The sequence below is a fragment of the Prunus dulcis genome, chromosome 6 (assembly GCF_902201215.1).
Source record: "Prunus dulcis chromosome 6, ALMONDv2, whole genome shotgun sequence".
Lineage (NCBI taxonomy): Eukaryota > Viridiplantae > Streptophyta > Magnoliopsida > Rosales > Rosaceae > Prunus > Prunus dulcis.
The window spans coordinates 27,479,797-27,502,426 of NC_047655.1; the positions used below are offsets into that span (position 1 = coordinate 27,479,797).

Sequence of the window (22,630 nt, forward strand, 5' to 3'; positions counted from 1 at the left end):
TTATACCCAATATGGGGGCCCAAATTATAAAAATACCCTATATAAAATGGACTTTAGAAACACACCCAAAGCCCATTTACAATATAACAAAAAAGCTTTTAACTTCTTATAAATTACAAAACTGCCATCAATTTCTTAAAACAAGCCCAACCCCAAAATCTCATAAAAATACCCAAAGCACTCAATAGGGCATCAAAGTAATTTAATAATCAATATTAAATTCAATAAGGCTAGCTATCATTTTTTGGGTTTTTTTGGGTTTGTTTATAGGAATTCAATTGTGTAGGGTTTATTTATAATATTAGTGCTAGAAATGGGTATATCACTAAATATCTCAAAAAATTAAGGGTTAGTGATCTAAATGGTCCCCAAACTATTGCTCTAGTATCATTTTGGTCCATCAACTAAAATTTTTATTTTAAACGTCCTTAAACTTTTTGTTTTGTACCAAGATGGTCCATCCGTGACAGATTCCGTCACTTCTGATCACGCGATGGCCACGTGACTGAGTTTTGAAGGGTATAGGCGACTTTTTGAGAAGCTCTATCGAAGGGTATGACTGAAATGGTCCCTCAACTATTACTCCAGTATCATTTCGGTCCACCAACTAAAATTTTCATTTGAACCGCTTCCACATTTTATTTTATTTTTGGTATCAAGATGATCCTACCGTCAAAGTCCGTCAATTTTATTGTTATTTATTTTTGTATTTATCTTTTTTTAATTTTTTTAATTAATTTAACCAATAGAGAAAAAAAATATTACTTTTTAAATCCACGTCATAAAAAAAAAAAGCCATGTTGATGGTGAGATTCAATTTTTTTAATTTTAAAATTAGGTACAAGTTCCTATAATAGTTTCCTTTAATTTTTAATTATTGTTTACTTTGTTTTTTTTAATAAATATTATGTGATTTTAATTCATTTAAACAATAGATAATTTTTTATTATTAATTGTTAAATCAGTCTCACGAAAAAAAAAGCCATGTGGCTAGTGAGATTCAATTTTTTAAAATTTTCTAAGTTTTATAATAGTTTCCTTTAATGTTTAATTATATATTATTATTTTAATTCATAGAGACATTTTTACTCCTCAATTTAACAATAAAATTGACAGACTTTAACAGTAGGACCATCTTGATACCAAAAAAAAAAAGAGTTGAAGGACGGTTCAAATGAAAATTTTAATTGGTAGACCAAAATGATACTGGAGCAATAGTTGGGAGACCATTGGGATCAATAACCGTTTTAGAGGAGGATACTCACCTAAAAATACGGTTTTGTCCCTCGATTTCACAGAATAATACACAGACTTTGACGGATTGATCATCTTGATATAAAATAAAAAGTTTAAGGACGTTTGAAATGAAAATTTTAGTTGGTGGACCAAAATGATACTAGAACAATAGTTGGAGGACCATTTAGGTCATTAACCCAAAAATAAATTAAGAAAAAAACCACTTCACATGCAAGAAAAATTCTCTGCAAAAACAACAGTCGCAAAGAAAGGAAAGCTAGCAGTTTGGTGCTGTACCCAAAATTAGAAGACGTATACGTAACGTGGGGTTGAATTAATTTGCACCATTTCCTCTCTCATATGCATTTAATATTTCCCGTGAACAAATTGAAGCACTTCATGCCTAACTATAGTACCATCCATTAATTGAGCATACAATGAATTAGATTTCAAATTTACAGTTGTACCATCATAATCAAGTGGCTTGTCCCACAATGTTTTGAAGAACCTAAAGTTGGATAACCCTGATCAGATTGTGAAGAGATCAACCAAAAGCTTAGATTATTAAGTGGATAAATATTAATACTAATTATTATTACGATCGAGAATACCAGATAACTTAGATTAGGGTTGTAATTAACCAACAAAATTCGATCAAATTCTACAATTGTGACCAAGTGCCAGTTTGGCATTGCTTATTTAGGGTGATGAGTGATTTTTAAAATAAATTTGGGAAGTCCACCCCGTTTAGTAAACTATGAGAAAATCACTTATTGTTAAAAATTATTGTGAAAGAAAGCTATAAGGGAAAACAGCTAATGAGGTAATTTCATTTTCTGATTATGCAGGAATCAGTTTTGAAGAGACACTGGGTTTAATGATTATGCGGGAATCAGTACCAACAACACTTTTAACAAAAAGTCTACCAAACGCCAAACTGCTTTCTCTCACAGCAAATTTGACTGCGATTATTTTCACAGCACAGCAATGGCAAACTGGCCACAAGTCTATAGTCCATGATAGTCACGAATGTGGTTTAGATCTGAACAACCCCTTGGATAAGTACTATAATAGTCTACCGAGGTTGTCCAATTTTAAATGGGCTACGTTTAATTTTTAATTTTTAAATTCCCAATTTGTACAACGATATATGACAGGACCCGACCCAATTTCCGCTTTGGAATCCGAGTCGAATCCTGTGCGTGTCCGGCATCTGGCGAATGTCGGGCACAAAAGACCTTTTTACCCTTATCGTCTTAAATTCTTTTCAGATTTTCCTTTGACTTCTGCCGAAATTTCGGCAGAGTCTCCCCTGTATTTTGACCAATCCCAAAAAAATTTCACCTGTTAAACAATGAATCAATCCATCCCAACAGCCAGAATATCACAAGTAACCGATCTTAACTCCATTTTTCCACTAATACTAGATATCAGAGCATACTCTAAAGTTTTCAAGGTTTCAAGGATTTTCTACAAAACTCTACCTTACTTGATGGCGCGGAAGCTATGATTTGCCCGGTGGTGGATCCCGCGTACTTCTACGGCCTGGGGGAGAAAAACAAGTTTTAAACTGTGAGTGGACAAAAATAAGGTTCTTAGAAACAACTTAATAACCATAATAACCCCCATTGTAAAAATAGTTAAATAAAACTGAATACGTACTCGCCGTTTAAAGCATACTAAACTCAAGGCATTCTATATAAATCATATTCAAGTTCGAAAAGTTTTGCACAAAAGCGCTGAAATCAAAGCTTGCCTAAAACACTGAAATCAACTTGTATAAAAGCTCTGTACTCAAACTTTGCATAACTGAACAAATATATAAAGGTATCAATGCCTGAAAAATCAGAGAAGCTGATATAAAATAACTGAAAATCATAATTAAATAAAGAAAACTCAAAACCCTTTGAAAATACCACCTATTTGTACCCCTGTTATATCCGTCAATTCCCCTGGCAGGTCTCGGGCGCCACGCAGTCAACCCGAGCCGCAAACTGGCGAAATCAGGGGACTATGATCAGCCTGATCCGCCGGCAGATTCCTCGATGACACCAAGTCAGCTCGAGTCGCTCTGGCAGGATGCAGGGGACCGTAGTCAGCCTGATCCGCAATCCTGGCAGGTCTCGGGGACACAGAGTCAGCCGAGCCGCAATCCTGGCAGGTCTCGGGACACCAAGTCTGCCGAGCCGCAAATCCTGGCACTCACGGTCCGAGCGTCCCCGAAATTCGTGAGGCAAAGTCAAGTGCACTGACTGAACTATAATCAGACTGGATGTCCGTAGACATCGGTCCGACTCAGGGTAATCACCAAAAGTAATGGGTACACGGTGGTTTTCTTTGAAAAATAACTTTAGAAAAACCTGATAATTCTCTGTAATCTGATAAATCAGAGTTCAACTGCAAAACTTGTATCATAAACATCAAATCTGCTGCTCAACTGAGTAATATAAAAGTAAGGACATCTTACGCTACGGTTCATGGTTGGAACACTTGCTATAATACTTATTCAAGATCAAATACGAGAGTATATTCAGATAACCTTATTTATAAAAACTTATTTATATAAAATCAATATAAAATCACTTAAGAATTCTTATTTATAAGAAATTTTCTATATAAATTATTCATATAAAATCATTCATGAAAGAGAGTCCACTAACAGATGGTCCGAGCAAATTTGGACCCTTTGAAGGTCTCTTTTGCAGTCCTGTCGGGCTCCTGGTGCCTGATTACCCATAAATAATTAATCAATAAACTGCTGAATAAAAGAATTAAATTAAATACCCTGCCCCCGACTTCTAGAAATACGTGCAATCAAATCCCAGTTACTCCTGAGCCCACATTAGCTTTTTAGACTCTTAGGTCAGTTTTGGAAGACCCGACGCTTAGTTAAGCGATAAGCTGTCAGATCGGCCGACCCGGGACCCCGCGGGTCCACGGCCTCCGATGGCCAATCTAGGCTTCTCTAAAGGTTCCTCATAGAGAAGGAACCATGTTCCGCGAATTTGGTCCGAAACGGACGGTCGGATTAGCCAAAATCGCGTTATCGCTTAAAATCCAAACCCTAGCCCCAGGGTTCTCGATTCCGGAGTATCCGGGACTCCGATTCTCAATCCGTCGAATCCTACACGATCCTGAGGTCATGTAGACCGACATATCCGAAATCCAGCATGATCTGATTATTTGACGACACTGCACCCACGGATCGCGCGATATGAAAAATCCGTTCGGGGCTCAAACGGACTACGAATCGAGATCCGCGAAATCCTACGCGCTTGTGACGACACGAGGGTCACAAAACTGCACAGAATTACTTCACCACCCTCGCCCACGCGCCCCAGCACGCGCGGGCAGATTTGAGTGTCTTAAGCGATTTCGGGTGGCCGAAAAATCTCGGAACCAAGACTCCAAACTCCTACCCTAGGTAAAACACCCCATTTGGAGTTACTTTTGTTCTTGGACATACCCCAAAAAGTGACCAGAAACAGTAGTTTTTGGCGGCCGAAGTTTCGGCCAGAATTCAAGTCGAAAATTGATCGCTTTAGAGCTAAAATCGATCGAAACCCATACACCCATCAGCTAGAACACGAAAAATAGCTGAGAAATCATACCTTACTCGATCGATTTGGTGGAGAAACGAAGGAGAAATTCGAGCTGGAAAATCGGGTGGACTCGGACGAACCTCCGTCGGAAAACATGGTTTTCCGATCAGCTCAGGGCGGCCCAAGGGTGAGGCCGGTCAGGTTTTGACGGCGAGAGGGAGGAGGATCAGATGGTACCCGCGGCGGAGATCGGCTCGGCCTGTGGCGGCCGGGCCGTCGTGTTGAAGTCGAAGGGTCGCACGACTAGGGTGCGGCGGGAGAGAGAGAGAGAGAAAGAGAGAGAAACTGACGGGGGAGAGGAGAGAGAGGGGGGGATAAAAATCTGACTTTTTGACCAAATTACCATTTTGCCCTTTGCGGTTTTTAGGCCATATCTTCTTCTTTACAGCTCCGATTCGGGTCTACTCCGTGTCTACGAACTCGTTTCACCGCGCTCAACGCAATGGCGTAAGAGGAATTCCCAAATTCTTTCTCGATTAAAAATTCAAATTTTCCCCCATTAAAATATGCGAGGGCAAACTTGTCTTTTTGCTAAAAGATATTTTCCTTACTTTTTAGATATTTTCTTTCTTTTTAGATATTTTATTTTGGGTTATTACATAATATATATATATTTACACAACAACGATAGTGTTTTATTAATGAGGAAAATAGTAACAAGTATTAAAAAAAAAACCAGAATATTTCCTAGAGGATTAGGCGAGTACTCTGCACCAAACGAAGCGTAGTGGTCATCGGTTTACCGAAGTAGCCTATCTTTTCAACCATAAATGAAAAAAGGAACTTTGTCTCAGGGTCGGTCTTGAGATTTTGAGGGCCCTGTGCAAAACTTAAATGGGAGCCCTCACATTATCTAATATGAAAATATTTATGATTTAAAAAAATTGCCATGACTTAATGCCATAAGATAATTTTTTTAATAACCAAAATTCATTATCGATTAGCATGCAATGGCAATCATAAATCAAATTCACAAAAATTTTAATGTTTCAATTTGAGAAAAAGGAAGAGGAAGAAGAAGACAATAACTTTTTTTGTAAATTCAACTACTGAATGACACAATACTGACTCAAACCCGACTTGCCTACTAAAATCAAGGGGTTGATTTCCAATTCAACCAAATAGTAGCTTCTGTTATTGTCATGCACGCTCAAGTATATATATATATATATATATATAGTCCCCTTCTATTGAGGGATCCCTCAAATAATTTTATTTGAGGGACGCCCTTTAGGGTACCCTGCAATTTTTTTTTTCAATGATCCAAATAATCTATTTTTTAGGTATTCATTCATAGATCATCCTTACAAAAAATTAGACAAATCGGAAACCGTTTCGACATCCAATTGTATCCAACAAAATCAATGAACACAGTGCTTCAAGAAAGTACTAAAATTTCAATAACTCAATTGAATGGTCAAATAATATCGGATTCAAGTGATTTTTTGTAGAGATGATATTTGAATTAGTATCTACAAAATAGACGATTTGGATTAGTGAAATATAATCCGGAGTGGGCCCTACAAGGGGTGTCCCTTAAATAAGCTTATTTGATGGATCCCTTTATAAAAACTCTATATATATATATATAATGTATACATAAAAAATTTTCGAAGCCCTGTACGGTAGCACCACTTGCACACCCTCAAAATCGCTCCTGCTTATCTCTGATAGAATCCCCTTATCTGATAGAGTCACAAGGACAATTTGGATCAACAGAATAGAGGCTGCTAAAACAAGGATGGGTCTAAAATCTACATAAAAAGTAAACTCTAAATAAAATAATATATGTTTTTAGTTCAAGTAATGGGTAACGTTATTAAACATTCTTTAATTCCATTGTATGTTTAAGAACGAGGAATAAATATATGCAAAAGAAGAAGCATATCTTTCATGTCACTGACTGTGACATCCACCAAGCAAACGGTCAATGAGAGAAGTTAGATTGATAGTTAAGATAGTCAAAAGGAAAAATATTAAACAAATCTCATACTTTCCCTTCGCATGGATCGTTGACTTTAATAAATTCATTTGCTTTTATCCAATAAATATTTGGTACAACTTTACGTATACAACAACACATCGCATTGATGTATGTATTTTGTACATACCAAATTATACAAGTAACATCGTTCATGCAAATTTGCAAGTCGAAAACGTTGTTGAAAATTTTGGTTAGAGCATTCACAATGGGAGAATATATAAGGGGGTGTATGTTAAATATACATTCTTTGTCGTCGGAATTATCTCTAATGAGAAGATGTAAATGGTTGTAAAAAGACACCCCCACAATAGAGATGAAAAATTAGATGCACATTTGCATTTTTTTTTACATCCTTTGCAGGAGGGACCCACAAGAGAAAAATGGAAAGAGAAGGATTGGAATTCAAAATGGAAGGCATAGATTTCATTCAATTTGCATTGCACTTTCAATGGCCCAGATTTCTACATAGATATTTTTATGTTAGTTTGTAGGTAAAATCATATGTTCTCCAAATTTAAATTTTTTTAAGTCTATTTATTTGAAAAAATAAAATAAAACACACACACAAAATTAATTTTAAAAAGTTAAAACATACAAAAAAAACACACAAAAAAGAATTATCACAAACAAATCAAATATACATCTTTGAATTTACATCATTTTCCATTGAAAAAACCATATTTACACTCCCGAAACACCCCCCTACTATGGGTCTCTTAAAGTTAGGCTATGACTCTCATCAGGAGGGAAGAAGTTCATTGCAAAGTTGCAAGCCATGAAAAAAGAAAAATATGATAACTTCTTGGACATGTCGTAAGGCTAGTAGCGGTGGAGGGATTCTTTTATTTATTATATTCCATTCTATGATTCTTTCTGCCTTTGCTTTTATTTCAAAATATAAAAATAAAAATTCTTTGTTCCTTAATGGGCCAGCACATGCCAGTGGTGGGCTCAAAAGCCAAAATTGAGCCAACTTTCAAGGCACTTGAAAAGTGAAAGAACTCGTATCTCAGACAAAAAGCACCTCTGTAAAGTAAAATTGAGCGATTGAAATGAAAACACAGTTGAATTCTTAAAAGTCAATAGTGTCCTAACTTTTTTATAAAAATAGTAATTCTTGCATGTTTCGAGTATACCACGTGATTAGTGTACTATCTAATATACATGTAACATATAAAAATATTATCCAATATTATCTTGTATGTATTGGATGGTACACCAACGACGTGGTGCACTCATGCAAAAATTTCTCTTTTTTGGCCTTTACTTTGAGAAGTTGGTTTTGGGCTTTTTTTTTTTTTTAGAAATTCTATGATTACATTCATAATTCAGCAAAAAAAGTCACTAGACACAAAGGGCCAATACAAACTAGCCACAAAAGGGCTATTACAATATCGGAGCGGCCTAATATCAAAATTAAGAAAATCAGGTATGTCTCCATAAACGATCAGGCAAGATCGAAGAAACTCTGGCATAGGCATCCCAACTAAGATTGCAAACTTAGAATAATAAAAAAAAGATAAAGTTTGAAAAAACCAAGCCATAACAATACAAATAAAACTCTCACCAAGGAGAGATGAAAAGCTCTCACAAAGGAGAGATGAAAAACTCTTACAAAATGAGAGGTGAAAACTACACAGAGAACCCAAAGAGTCTCTGCAACTTATTCCAAACATAAAGAAATTGCAAAAAAGATGGTGGTGGAGATCTGATACCGAAATGCAGGTGAAGATCCGACGCTGAGCCGCAGCCGCCACTAATAGTTGGATGAAAATCATAACAAAACTAAGACAAATAGGGAAAACCCTTTGTCTTTGAAAATGGGGGAAGAGGTGGAAAAAACTCTAAGAGTGTTTTTTGGGAGAAAGGGGGCTATGTTTTTTTGCGGAGAGGTCATGTTCTTTGTATTTGGGCTAATGTTTAAGAGTGGTGATTTCGTCACTCCAATTTTATCCACTTACACTTCATTTTATAATTAAAAAAATTTGTGTAAATGGATAAAATTGGAGTGAGAAAATCATTACCTATGTTTAAAACTTTGATATTTGGTGACCAAAAACAATGGGCTGCTGGACTAGGATAGGTATTAGGCTTGGGCTTGGGAATTTGATATTGGGCTGCTAGACTTGGACATTTAAAAAATATTAATAAAAAAAACCCCATCTTGTTCGGTTCGGTTTTTAAATCTAAGTTGATTTTTTCAGTCAACATGATTATTATTAACTCAGTTCGTCAATTCTGCAATTTTTTATGCCAACCCTTATTTCAAAATGCCTCACCCGAATTTTACTTAATTTTTGTTTAAGCATTGTAAATTAAACTGGATTAACAAACAAGAGAATAGTTACCCTTTTTATTATTAATTAATCTCTGTCCGGTTTACAATTTTATTTCAATAGCTAGCCATGTCATGTCAAGTCATGTGTGGCTGAAAATTAGAGTTGATGCTGATGGGTCATTGCCAGGGTAGGAGCTGGAGAAATATGCGCTTCTCTCTGTTGCAGTAACACAGCCCCTTAACGCCCCGGCAAACTCTGCACGAAGGGCAATACGAGTAGCATTCTTCGAAATTCTTACAAGCAAGACTTGCTATGGGCACCCTTGCTTCTGCATATAGCTCCACAGCTGCCAATGCCATGCCAACACACACTTGAGTTTCCCTTTTTAATTAGTTTATAAACTTTGACCAGCTTGTACTTATATTTTCGTGCAATATATATTTAGTTACATAATTTACTATTAAATAAGGAGGACGAGATCTTTTACCAGATGCAATAACCATGAGTAAAACCAAAAGAGTCAGTTTTGAGGAAGGCTTGTCCATGTCTTTTTGACTAGCTAAATTATGTAGCAGGAATATGTATGATATTGGTGCTAATGTTTTACGGCTACAGGTGGAGAGGAATAGGTAAAAATGGCATGGAATTGAATACATACAAAAGTTAATGCATCTTTTCTTTTGGTAAGTGAGCAAAAAATGCATCTTCCTAGTTTAGGTTGTGAAGGAGGGTTGTATAGTGTGCTCGTCCTCTTACACAGCATGGATTAGTTTAAAATCTCGCACCGTAAAGGAGGGTCTCACTTGGGCCGACCCGATTTAATTCAAACTAAGGTCTAGTTGGGTTTGGGTCTAACCGAAATGGCCCAACCCGACTCATTTTTGCAACCTATCCAACTGAGTAAACGACTATCCATGTCAGCACAACGGAAGAAACTGAATTCGACCTAAGTCAAGCCTACACTTTACGTGGCACTTACTAAAACCATCATGATTAGAGCAGCTTATCGTGGTCTCCGTTGCACACTATCATTTTCTCCCAAGTCTCTAACGAACGACCCGCTTCTCTCTCTCTCTGAGACTGAGCGTTACCACGCAAACCGTACTCTCTCCGTCCCAGCTCGGTTCCAATTTTCGCGCTCTTCGTCTTCTCTCTCTATGAACCCTAAGCTTCAATCCTGAATCCAAAATCACGCGCATAGATTCAGTTTTTAGGGTTTCTGAATGGATCTCTCCGATGCCCCCTCGTCAAATTCCATGGACGCCTCCATCTCCGGTGAGTAACTTTTTACGCAGCTTCTTCAATTGATTTCAAATTTTCTCTATAATTATACAATCACATTTCGCTGGCTTGTGTATTTAAATTGTTGCTAGCAAAAGTAATTTTTAATAAAACAAATCTGTTTTTCATATTTTGTTTTTACTCAGCTGAGCTAAACGTGAAGGGGCGAATCAAATGGAAACAAAAGGTTTCAAAATTTTGGGTTTTTGTTTTTCAAATAAGAATAAAAATCGAACCTTTATTGGGTAGGCATATGGAATGGAAGAGTTTGTATAACTGACGTTGAATCTGCCGTATATAATTGTTTAATTGTTTAAAAATATTCCAATGTAGGAATTAGTTGCATTTTTGTTCTTTTTGCAGATTAGATATTTTAATGTTCCATGTAAGTTGTACTTAGCAGAGCATATGTTATAATCTTTTAATTGCTCAGGACTGCGTGTGAAGCAGCACCGGGAACTAGAAGGCTTAACACTTACAGCGCAGCCATTAAAGACATTAAAGTATTTCATGTTGGGTTTTGGCCAATGCCTTCGACAATTTATGGCAAAAGGTGGTTGGCTTGTGCTTCTAATTATGTTAGCAGGAGGTATAGGAATGCTTACTATAACAATTGGTGGACATCAAGAAGAGGTATTTTTATGCCCATTATTTGTTTAATTGAATTGCATTTTTATGCCCATTTTTGGACTTTCCTTTATTGATTTTATAAATTAATCTTACTGCAGCATATTCAGGAGCTTGTTCGTTATCTCCAATTCGGACTCTGGTGGCTGGCTCTTGGTGTAGCATCATCAATTGGTCTTGGTAAGCAATAGCTTGAAATTTTAACTTTCTGGTGGATTGAGTTGACCTGTTTTCGACAACACTCGGACTGATTTTATTATATTGTTCTTCTATGCAGGATCTGGTTTGCACACATTTGTGCTGTATTTGGGGCCTCATATAGCTCTGTTTACTATGAAGGCAGTGCAGTGTGGCAGAGTTGACATAAAAAGTGCCCCATATGATACCGTTCAATTGAAAAGTAGTCCTTCATGGCTGGACAGAGACTGCTCTGAATTTGGGGACCCCATATTTTTATCGCAGCACAGTTCAAGGGTTCCACTTAGCAGCATATTGCCTCAGGTTCAGTTAGAGGCTATCCTATGGGGAATCGGAACTGCACTGGGAGAGCTTCCTCCTTATTTCATATCAAGAGCTGGTAACTACAAAACAACAAACTATCTTCTTTTACTCACTATCTCAATACTCTGCAATCGTCGTAGTAAACAATTTCTAGGCAGGAACAGCCTGTTAGAAAAACTTCAGGTAGTCTAACTTATGCATTCACTTGTGTGTACGTGCTCGCATGTTCATCTTTTACTTATTTCATGGCCCTTTGTAAGTCGGGAGTATATCTGGATTCTTTAACCTGACTACATAGTGTAAGGGTGAGTGAGATGCATATGTTGAACCACTAATTTCTCCCTGAACGAATTTCTGAATCTCTCCTAATCTATGATTATGTGCAGCTCGTATATCTGGCGAAAAATTGGAAGTCATGAAAGACTTGGATTCTTCTTCAACTGAAGATAGTGGAATTGTAGCTAATCGTCTGAACCGGATCAAATTATGGCTTCTTTCTCATACACAATATCTGAACTTTTTAACTATATTAGTTCTTGCTTCGGTAATTTGTTTTTTTCTCTCTTCTAGCAATACTTTTCTAATATGTCATTGCCCCGAAATGAGGGTTTGGAGATGTATTTTGGATACCCCTTTTTCCTAAGGCTAATTGTACTTTCTCTCAGCACATTCTGTACTTAGTTCCTTTTGAGACCTCCTGATGTGTTTATCCGAAATAATTTTCAGGTGCCCAACCCTCTATTTGACCTTGCCGGTATAATGTGTGGACAATTTGGCATTCCATTTTGGACGTTCTTCCTATCAACATTGATTGGAAAGGCATTTATCAAGACTCACATACAGGTTTGTTGCCTTGTAAGATATTTCAACATTTTGAAGCTTTATAATGTCTGCTCATTTCACAAATGGTTTATGTTGCCCCATAATTGCAGACAGTTTTCATAATCTCAGTTTGCAACAATCAACTTCTGGACTTGGTAGAAAATAAATTGATTTGGGCGTTCAGCTTTGTCCCTGGATTTGGTTTGGTTGTGCCCGACCTCATCGCCAAATTACATACTGTGAAAGACAAGTATATGCATGCCTCTCCTGCAGTGCCCTCAAACAGCAAGGTAGTGTTTTCTGTGTTATGGCTTGAGTATCTATATGTTATAAGTTAATTTTACAAGTAAAGTGTTTGAGCCTATTTGGAGTGTTTCATATAAGGTATACTTTTCTCCATTTTCTGCTTTCAGGAGAAAAAGTGGGACTTATCATTTAGTTCGATTTGGAACACTGTTGTGTGGCTCATGCTCATGAACTTTTTCATCAAGATTGTCACAGCAACTGCGCAAAGCGTTCTCAAGGAAGAACATGAAAAGGAGTTGACTGCATTGTCGAACAAGCCGCATACATCAGAACAAAAAAATAATGGGTTTTGCAGCCAAGCATCCGATTGAATTTTCCGAAGGTCATTCGGATTTGATTAATTTTCTTTTCTAATATTCAAAGCTTTGGAATTTAGTGGCAGAAATTTTTTTGTATCTGCCAGCCATGATTATTTCGCCCAAAGCCATGAACCTACTTATCTCTGTTTCAGTTTGTACATAAAACAACCATGCCATGAAGCATAAGTTAACCTGTAGAAGTATCTACATGTCTTGTAGGGGATCCTATTTGTACCATTATATCACCCTCCTGGGAAATTCAATGGAATAAAATTCGTCTAGATATTAGTGTATTTTTGTAAATGACTGGGGAATGTTGTTCCTGTGCTCCAGCTGCATGCAAAGAGAATTTTGGCCATTTCTTGAACTTTCAATGTAGAAATTCAACTTTCAAGTAAAAACTAATTAAGATTCTCTACTCAAATTCGGATAGAATGTAACACAATATTAACACTTTTGACACTGGGCACCTACACTAAAACAATTACAAAGCACAAGTAGGTAGGTGGTAGGCTTTATTTTACAATTGCAAATCATAAGACTCCATACGCATTTTGGTCCATTGGTTGATGATGAAATGAGCATCATAAACTGGAAAACAATATAAATCTAAACACTTTTTTTTTAGATATCATCAAATCTCCCAAAACCAGTGGCTAGTGAGGCTTGCAATGCTTCAAGACTAGGGTTTGCCTTTGAGACCCTCCTTGGGTATTTAACTTTCATGGTTTCCAAAGTAGAAATTACTGTATCAAGCAAAGCCCAGGTGGGTTTCCCATCTGAGGTCCTGGGAGAACTGAGAGATTGCAGCTCTTGGATCACCATCAGCAATGGTCAAGTAGTAGTGAGCAGTGGCATCATCAACTTGCATGCTTCTCCTCAGTGACTCAATCACCCGCTTCTTACTCTGCAAATCAGTTGCAGAGCAAGAAGACGTGCTTGAGCTGCCATTGCTGGTCGTTTTGTGGAGCTCAGGGCCGCCTTCCAAATACAGCACAGCCACTTCTCTCTTAGCACAAGTATCCACTTCAACATAGCAAGTAGCCTGCAAAAGCATCTCCGGATTGCTTATCGGGATCAGCAATCTCTCACGAGAGTATATTCCGTGCTCGCTCATCGTGTTGTTCAAACGCTTTATGTCCATCACCTGATCACCATTCACCACACAACATTTTAATTAAAATCTTGACTTTTTTATTTTCTCGGCGACCAAACACATCATAAAAACCCTAGATACCTGAACAGAATACTTGACGGCGAGACTGGCGATGCTGTCGCCACGGACAATCCGGTGCGAGATGGCGAATTTTCCGAGAGAATTGTCTCTCCAGAAGTTTCCAGACGCTGGCTTTCCGATGATATGCTTCAGATTCCAAGGGGCTTTGAAGGCTCTGGTGACGATCTCCTGATCGGAGGCGACCGAGTTCCAGACTCGGCAGACGCAGCTGGAGCGAGCAAGGTCGGGAATCGGGAGCTTCTCGAAGATGAGGCGGAGGGTGTCGCGGCAAGTCAAGGCCGAGAAGTGAGAGTTCATCGGAGATATGGTGGAGTCGGAGAAGTCTAGGATTTCGGTGGTGGTCGTGGTGGGGTTGAGAGGGTTGAGGATGTCGTCGTCGTTTTCTTCGTCGCCGCAGCAACCCATTGTCGTTTAAAAGCTGAGAGTAGATCCCGGGGTTCTTTTATAGCTTACGAACTAACAATCAACGACGTCCATTAAAATTTCAGATAAGTTTGGAGTTGTTGGACTGTTGGGTTTAGCTATTTCTCTCTTTTGGGCCACGTAGAGAGTGTGGCCCACATTTTAGGGCCCACAACATAGAAGCCTTTCTTGTACTAAAATACAAAAGAAAATGTGAAAATATTTTTGGGTGGTTCTTTATTTTAAATAAAGATCCCAACTATTAATTTTCCAATCCTATTTATATGGATTATATTGCATGAATAAAAAACTTGCAAAGAAAAAAAGAAGAGATTTTCTATTTAAATCTCATATTTTTTATTATTTTGTAAAAAGACAAAAAATGTCATCAAACTTAATACTTAACCCTAGTACATCTATACACACACCTCACACACCTCACCTCACCATAATTCATATTAAGTTTTAGAAAAATACAAACTCCTCTACATCGTATTGCCAGAGACGTAGAACATTGACGAGCATGCCTCTTTAAAATCTGCGTGAGAGCTGATGAAAAGACTTGTTGATTGTTTGGCTGTAATGATCTTATTCTCTTACATTTGTTGATTGCTTGGCTGTTGATTGCTTTTTTTTTTTTTTTTTTTTAAAATACCTGATGTTTTGGTAAAGCTGTTCTCTTTCTCTAGAAAGTACTAAATTTCGGATTTCGATTCCATTTGTTTGTGTTTTTTTTTTTACTGGGAACAATAATATTATTGTCACTTCTGGAATTCTAGTATGCATCTAAAATCATAATCCTGCTGCTGTTGCTTCAATAGTTGGGTTATTTTTCTTGTTGCTTTTCCACACCGAGATTCAATAGAGTTGTCGTTTTCGAATGCCAATGAAAATTGAATACCCCATTGTCATTATTAAATACTCAAGAGAGAAAATGATAAAAATGTCTAGCAATTAGCATTAGAGCTTGCATAACGTTCTTCCTTCTCTAAGGGTAGCTTGTGGGGTTTAAATGGAAAAGTTCTTTTATTTCTTATTTTTTTCAGCCTGTGTTGTATTTAAGGGTTGTTTGGGAAGATAGTGGAATTTTCTTAGAAATTGTGAAAATTTAAACTAAAAGTTGGGGTGAACTTAGAATATGGGGTGAACTAAGAGAAGTGTGAGGTTTAAATAGAAAATCTCAAAAATAAATATATGTTGAGATACAAATTAAACATATCAACCAACTTCTTTTCTTAAATTTAGAATACAAAATACAATACATCGCAGCTTCAAAGATTCAGCAGAGCAAACGTCTTCATCAAGGCATCTTGTACAGTAAATAAGAATTTCCGTGCATCCATGGCAGAGAAAAAGGGGACCTAAAATCTAATTTCTATTTCAACCGCTGGCTTGGGAAAAAATATTTAAAACAAAATAAAACTCATCAACTTCACCATCCATGACTGTGGCCGAGACCGTATGCGTCAGGATAACCGGTGCCATGAACATGGCCATGACCATGATGGTGGTCATGCCCATCATCATGACCATGATGCTCACCACTTTTTGCTTCATCAAACATCTTCTGAATATGCTCCGGGATGGGCTCTTCCTCAACCTTTCTGACAGATGCAGGCAGCGAGGAAACAAAATAAGCAATATTTTCAGCTACCTCATCAGCTGCGTCCTCCTATATCACCCGATGAAATAAATCAGCTTATTTGAATTTCCACACACCATGAGTGAGAGGAACTTGAAACAGAGTAATTTCTTGAACTACTTGCCATGATGTTCAACGAAATATTTAGTTCATCCATGAAATGGAAAGTAAAATCAAACTCTTTACTTTAGCATATAAGTAGGAAAAAGCATTAGTATTTTGATTGCACTAATAGTATCATACATGAGGGCAATGAATAAAAGAGAACAAATAAAGAAAAGCATGCATAAGATTATACCAACAGAAGGCCTTGTTGCTTCAAATTCTATAAAGAACTCAACACACACACAGTAAAAGAAACTATCTGCAACTGTCTTCCGATTCGAATACCTTTTCGCCCTAGCCATTCAGTAGTAATATTTAACATCAGATTCCAACAAAGAGCAGTGTTGTTTCAGTATTCATCAACATAAACCATAAACCAACCACTAGCTTCTTGACTTAGACTACAAAATTGGTAAGATAGCCATAAATCCTTCCACAGACCACTTAACATATTCTACATTTTCAATCAGGAACTAACTAGTTATATTGATTTTAAATCAAGGCTGGCCGTCCAAAGAGTAAGCCTCCTCAACCCAACAGTTGTTTGCTCTATATGGAAACTAACATAGAGACCATATGCAGATGCTATTCTCTGAATATACCATTACATCCTATCTTTATAGTAATTACAGTCCTAAATATCTATTTGACAGGCAATACAAAGTCGCATTCAGAACCTAACGGAGACAAATTTCATATCTTTCTACCATTTAGAATTCGAAACAGCTATCCTATGGAAACTGAGACCAAACAATTGTATCCCAAATATTGAGATTTTTAGTCTTACCACATACACGAAAAACAAGCAGTAGCTACTGAATATATCAAATCCTCACCTGAGGCCACCGTCCACCAGAATGGGTAACAAAAGTTGCCTGTGGAAGTGCACTCGCAACTCGGTTTCCCTCTTCACTCCATTCCTTGGACCAACTGCTAGACCAAAGCACTTGCATCGGCACACCTATCAGTCCATCCGAGCCACCCCACTCTGCTATATCAAAGCTATGATTTAACTTCTTCCCCATTCCAACAATTGCTTTTGTCCCATCCCTACCCTTCAAAAGAAGTCTATGCGCATCCACTTCCAAAACATCAATCCCCCTTGAGCAACACAGCTTAATCAACCATGTATAAGCATATGAAAACCTCAACACAACCTCCCTAACCACTGGCACTCCCAAAACCCACAAAGGCAAAGCACCTGTCGATCTGGATGAGGTATCAATCAGCGTCACACTCCTCACGGTTTCCGAATTCTCCAAAACCCAATTTGCAAGCATCCCCAAAGCTGAATCATGCAAAACCAAATGCACAGGAGCCAAACTTACAGTCTCAATCACTTGTCCCAACACCTTACCAATCTCATCAGGACCCATTTCAATTGGCTTTACAAACTTTTGTTTTGGCATCCAAGATTCTATTTCTTCATAGGGAATCTGGCCAGTTTCAATTATCTCATCAAATGCCCAAAACAAACCCTTCTCTTGAATTTCACTACAGACATACCAAAACCTCCCTAAAATCCCAGTTGGTCCCTCTCCAACCTCCACCACCGATTTATCCGAAAACCCATTTCCAGGTAAATCAAACGCAACCGCACGAACCCCTTTAGAGCCTAAAGATTCAATAACTTTGCGAAAAGAGTAGGAGCTAAGACCCAGCCCATGAACAATAACAACATTTTCTGCTGTTATAGGACCTTGCTCAGTAGAAAAAACTTCAACGGGGTTCTGGTTTGAGTGAGTCTGAACCTTTATAGTGCGGCCCTTGGAGTAGTGTTGGCGAAGAGACGTGGGCAAGCTCAAAAACCAAGACTTTGGGTCTTGTGGGGACAGAGAGGAGAGAGAAATGAAGAAGAAGGTCACAAGAGAGACTGTAAGAGTGAAGTAGAACCAGAAAGCGAATGGATTTTGACCATTTTGTGGTGCAACTGGTGTTTCTGTTGGTGAAGAAGTGGGTTTTGATTTTGAAGGTTGGGTTGGTTTGATCTCTGATGACCGTTTCGGCTCTTGTCGTTGTTGGTCTTCCTCTTCCTCTGTGATGATCACCATTGAAGAAAGCTTGAAACTTTTAAAATGGGGATTTTTGAGCTTGAACAGGAACTGGGACTGGAATTGGGTTGGTTTGAACTCTGATCTACGGAGTAGAGCAGAAAAGTAAAGTGAGAGAGAGAGGGAGTGTGCAAAGTGGGGAGAAAAAGCTCTGAGCTTTTCCTATTAAAGATTTCTTTATTATTTTATGGCTGTAGAATGGTGCGACCTTTTGTGTCGTTTCTCGTTTGAGTTTGGGTAAGAAGGAAACGACATGTCGCTAGTGATCCATTTGCGAAATAATTTAGAGAGTTCCTCTCCCACCACTAGGACCAAATTGAGAACCAATCCTTCAAAGCAGGGAGAGGGTCCCCTAATTCCCAAAATGCAAAAACATTCACTTCTATCTTTATTCTCTCGTTTAACATACTTTAAATTTAGTGACTTTTCTAATTCAATTTAATTATAGACACCAAACGAACTTTAAGTAAAAATTATTTAATGACGGTTTGTAATTTAATTAGTAATATGATTGAATTGACGTTGTCAATGCACAGTATTATGTGTGGTTATGGGGGTCAGCTTGTTAAGACCTATCATATGATCTTGCTCGGGAAGTACAAATGAAACCATGAATCAACACAACAAATTCGAGTATAAATATGAGCAAAACATTGGAGATCAACACAATAAAACACAGTCGGAGTTTTACCTTAAAAAACATAAATTTTGAAGTTAAGAAGAAAAATATGTTTGATACATAGTGGACTAGACGAGGTGGAGGTGGGTGGGGTATGAGTTCTGAGCATGTACGTAGGTGTTTCTCTTCTTTATATACCTTGGGCAGAGCAGAGGAACAAGTCGACTCTATTTGCTTAATACTATGAAATTATTAATTAATAAATTATTGTTTCTTCCCTTGAATTTGTCAATATTTTTGAAAACCTATTACAAAAATCAATGGAAATCAGGAATCAATTTAATAATCCTCAAACCTAATTCACAAAAAATGGAATTTAGTCCAAAACAGAATAAGCAAGTTCATGGATTCTTAACCTTGAGATTGTGGCTTGGTTGTTGGGTTGCACTGGTGCAATGAAGTTTATTGCAGCTTCTATGTGACTTGCCAAATGTCCAGTAGCACTTTAGGTGAAGTAATACAAAGTCTACATGAAAATAGAAAGAAAAACACCATTTTAAGAGTATATATGACAGTTATGTGTTTTGGCTACGGTTTTTGATCTTTAGCATCGGTTTGTGTGCTTTTAGTGACGAAATAAAGGCTCATCCATCTAAAAGGTCTTTAACAGCGCATAAAATCGCCGCTAACCGTTGCTAAAAGTCTTACAGACAGCAATAGCGCCACTAAAAGTCGATAGATTATTCAAATCATCTCCCCTCGTTCCATGTCCGTGACTTTTACATTTAATAGTAAAGAAAAAGCAGAACTTCGTTTTTTATTTATACATATATACCCAGATTACATGAAAACATCATTTAAAAATCTCGTCCAAATGATTTAATTGGATTCATAAAAATTCCCCATGCTGTTCAACAAACAAGATCGGATGGGAAAGAAATTTAAAAATCTCCTCTCGCATGTTATCATTGCTCAATCCTTCTAGGTAAGCACTAAAGCTAGATTATCCTGATGAATCCTGGTATTGCTACATCCCTATGATTATGTACTGCTTCCCATACTTTATCCAATCTATCAAGCCTTCAAAGAACATAACCTGCATAGTGCAAGATGAAATCATAACTTTGAAACAAAACTATTATACTAGAAATAAGAACGAGAGCTTGTTCAGGAAAGAGCAACAGGATAATGACAAGAAGATCATTTAGAGTCCAAAAGCCGAACTGCCTATGATTCACCAATGACCAAAACACGGTAGGTCTGAATTTTTCTTCTTGGGACGAAACAAGGCAATAAACAAGCGTGGGGGAGTGCACATCAAGGAGTGGCAAACCTATTAGAATAAATTTTGGCTATTAGGAGTTGCAGTCGTATTTTCCTATTGTTACCAAGCAATTGTGGTAAAGGCCAAAAGAAAAAGGATGAGACATACAAACTATCACTATTCAACATACTATTAGACCAGGAAATGGCATCCCTTGCGAGTGTGGACCAGTATATGCCAAATGAGAGAAAACTTAAAATCTGCAATTGCGCAAGAACATTAAGGTCATAGTTCATATGTTCGCATATGCATGTCTGATATGTGTTGTTCTGTCAGTGTTGTGTGCAGATGCATGCATTGATGGGGGTGGACAGGCAATGACCTCCAGTATTTTACAGAGAAGTATTGGCCTCATGGTGAAAGTGGATTGCAAGTAAGCTACTTTTCTTTTAATATTTCTTATAACAATCGCAGATGTTATAAATGAAAGAAAGTTAGAAGGAGGATGAATGAGACGTCCATCTAACATTCTCAATCCCAAACAAAAATTACAACCAAATCAAACTAACTAGTTTCGATGACACACACCAATTGAGTTAAGAGGCCAACAGTCTACAAGACTCTTAATTGCCTGATCCCCATCATGATGAAAAACAGAGAGAAGAGGGAAAGAAGAGGACGGACCATACATTGGATACCAGCCATCATAGCTAAGCTATGGAAACACTAATAAAATGCCAGATTGAGTACTCGAAATTTACTTTCTTACATATAATTAATATCAAGCTAAATGCCATCCAAAAAATTGAGCTTTACCCATTAGCCATGAATGTTAATCCTTAACATCTCTACTCTATGATCATACCCCTGACTTTCACAAAGATTAGCTTGGCTCTGAATGCATGTATTTACAGAGACAACTGGACGAGTCATTCCTTCCCCAAGTGCCCCAGAAATAGTTCCCCACAGAAGCTCCCTTCAAACTACATTGACAGATTAATGAATTACTTACAACCTTCCCACAAGTCCATTCCATACGTAGTCCACAATTCTACAATGCAAAACTTTACAAACGCATAATGTTATACATGCACTAAATACCAAAACCCTGATTTCTTTTATTTCCCAACAAAATTTTCTGATAAAGAAACAAAATGTTTTCCTTCAATTCCTGTTGAAAACAAAATAAAAACAACAATTGGGTTTTCAACTGCTTCAAATTCCAAAAAATGTATGGCTAAACCTATCTGAAATACTCAATGGTTGCATTTGGGGAGAAGATTAGCGTTTTATTCTTTCATTTCTACTGCTTGATGTTCTCGCTATCCAAACAATAGAAGTGAGAAATAGGCGAATTGGAAGCTTACCAGAGAAGGGGTTTGAGTTGCATAGCCTAAAGCATGAATTTTGATCGAACTCGAGCTCTGTGTCGCCATTGAAATAGCTTCTCTCTCTCTCTCTCTCTCTCTCTCTCTCTCACTGGTTAGGGATTGTGAAATTTTTAGAGATATTTAGTGATATACCCATTTCTAGCACTAATATTATAAATAAACCCTACACAATTGAATTCCTATAAACAAACCCAAAAAAAACCCAAAAAATGATAGCTAGCCTTATTGAATTTAATATTGATTATTAAATTACTTTGATGCCCTATTGAGTGCTTTGGGTATTTTTATGAGATTTTGGGGTTGGGCTTGTTTTAAGAAATTGATGGCAGTTTTGTAATTTATAAGAAGTTAAAAGCTTTTTTGTTATGTTGTAAATGGGCTTTGGGTGTGTTTCTAAAGTCCATTTTATATAGGGTATTTTTATAATTTGGGCCCTCATATTGGGTATAATAGTGAATCTCCCAAATTTTTAAGTCAAAAGGGGCGGATTTTTGGCTTAACAAGATTTTATTATAAAGGTTAGGGTTAATGACCTAAATGTCCCCCAACTATTGTTCCATTATCATTTTGATCAACCAATTAAAATTTTTAATTCAAACTTCCTTAAACTTTTTATTTTATATCAAGATGGTCCATTCGTGACAGATTCCGTCACTTCTGATCACGCGATGGCCATGTGACTGAGTTTTGAAGGGTATATGCGACTTTTTGAGAAGCTCTATCAAAAGGTATGACTAAAATGGTTCCTCAACTATTGCTCCAATATCATTTTGGTCCACCAACAAAAATTTTCATTTGAACCATCCTTTCACTTTCTTTTTTTTGTATCAAGATGGTCCTACCGTCAAAGTCCGTCAATTTTATTGTTATTTATTTTAAAAATTTTAATTAATTTAAACAATAGAGAAAAAAATATTATTTTTTAAGTCCATGTCATTAAAAAGAAAAAAAAAGCCATGTTGGTGGTGAGATTCAATTTTTT

The 22,630-nt window shown here is 37.2% G+C and overlaps 3 protein-coding genes and 1 long non-coding RNA gene across 8 annotated transcripts; 1 reads left to right on the top strand and 3 right to left on the bottom strand.

Moving 5' to 3' along the window:
* Nucleotides 1-10,090: 10,090 nt before the first annotated feature.
* LOC117631421 (vacuole membrane protein KMS1-like) lies at nt 10,091-13,230 on the top strand. The gene is made up of 8 exons (XM_034364564.1): nt 10,091-10,376; nt 10,816-11,015; nt 11,111-11,189; nt 11,287-11,586; nt 11,897-12,054; nt 12,237-12,353; nt 12,443-12,622; nt 12,746-13,230. Exons 1-8 carry the CDS (start codon nt 10,325-10,327, stop codon nt 12,947-12,949), a joined length of 1,290 nt encoding a protein of 429 aa, XP_034220455.1. The 5' UTR covers nt 10,091-10,324; the 3' UTR covers nt 12,950-13,230.
* Nucleotides 13,231-13,325: 95 nt separating this feature from the next.
* Nucleotides 13,326-14,660, bottom strand: LOC117631422 (F-box protein At1g55000). The gene is made up of 2 exons (XM_034364565.1): nt 14,175-14,660; nt 13,326-14,084 (listed from the first exon to the last, which is right to left on the bottom strand). The coding sequence occupies exons 1-2, from the start codon at nt 14,577-14,579 to the stop codon at nt 13,689-13,691; spliced, it is 801 nt and encodes a 266-aa protein (XP_034220456.1). The 5' UTR covers nt 14,580-14,660; the 3' UTR covers nt 13,326-13,688.
* A 1,125-nt stretch (nt 14,661-15,785) lies between these two features.
* LOC117631319 (protein AUXIN RESPONSE 4) lies at nt 15,786-18,529 on the bottom strand. Its single transcript, XM_034364402.1, has 2 exons — nt 17,160-18,529; nt 15,786-16,248 (listed from the first exon to the last, which is right to left on the bottom strand). Exons 1-2 carry the CDS (start codon nt 18,372-18,374, stop codon nt 16,009-16,011), a joined length of 1,455 nt encoding a protein of 484 aa, XP_034220293.1. The 5' UTR covers nt 18,375-18,529; the 3' UTR covers nt 15,786-16,008.
* Nucleotides 18,530-19,785: 1,256 nt separating this feature from the next.
* Nucleotides 19,786-21,755, bottom strand: LOC117631320. 5 transcript variants are annotated; one of them, XR_004586314.1, is made up of 4 exons: nt 21,625-21,755; nt 21,074-21,240; nt 20,426-20,517; nt 20,096-20,326 (listed from the first exon to the last, which is right to left on the bottom strand). It is a non-coding gene; the product is annotated as an uncharacterized LOC117631320 (long non-coding RNA). The 5 variants fall into 5 exon arrangements; XR_004586312.1 differs by lacking the exons at nt 20,096-20,326; nt 20,426-20,517 and adding an exon at nt 19,786-20,089 and having other exon boundaries at nt 21,123-21,240; XR_004586311.1 differs by lacking the exons at nt 20,096-20,326; nt 20,426-20,517 and adding an exon at nt 19,786-20,089.
* Nucleotides 21,756-22,630: the final 875 nt, after the last annotated feature.

Excerpts from the sequence above, each read along its gene's own strand:
- LOC117631421 (XM_034364564.1), top strand. The coding sequence starts at position 10,325 with ATGGATCTCTCCGATGCCCCCTCGTCAAATTCCATGGACGCCTCCATC. Across the intron at positions 12,055-12,236 it reads CTATATTAGTTCTTGCTTCG|GTGCCCAACCCTCTATTTGA; the intron begins GTAATTTGTTTT and ends AATAATTTTCAG. Across the intron at positions 12,623-12,745 it reads CAGTGCCCTCAAACAGCAAG|GAGAAAAAGTGGGACTTATC; the intron begins GTAGTGTTTTCT and ends TTCTGCTTTCAG.
- LOC117631422 (XM_034364565.1), bottom strand. The coding sequence starts at position 14,579 with ATGGGTTGCTGCGGCGACGAAGAAAACGACGACGACATCCTCAACCCT. Across the intron at positions 14,085-14,174 it reads CCGTCAAGTATTCTGTTCAG|GTGATGGACATAAAGCGTTT; the intron begins GTATCTAGGGTT and ends AATGGTGATCAG.
- LOC117631319 (XM_034364402.1), bottom strand. The coding sequence starts at position 18,374 with ATGGTGATCATCACAGAGGAAGAGGAAGACCAACAACGACAAGAGCCG. Across the intron at positions 16,249-17,159 it reads CTGGTGGACGGTGGCCTCAG|GAGGACGCAGCTGATGAGGT; the intron begins GTGAGGATTTGA and ends CGGGTGATATAG.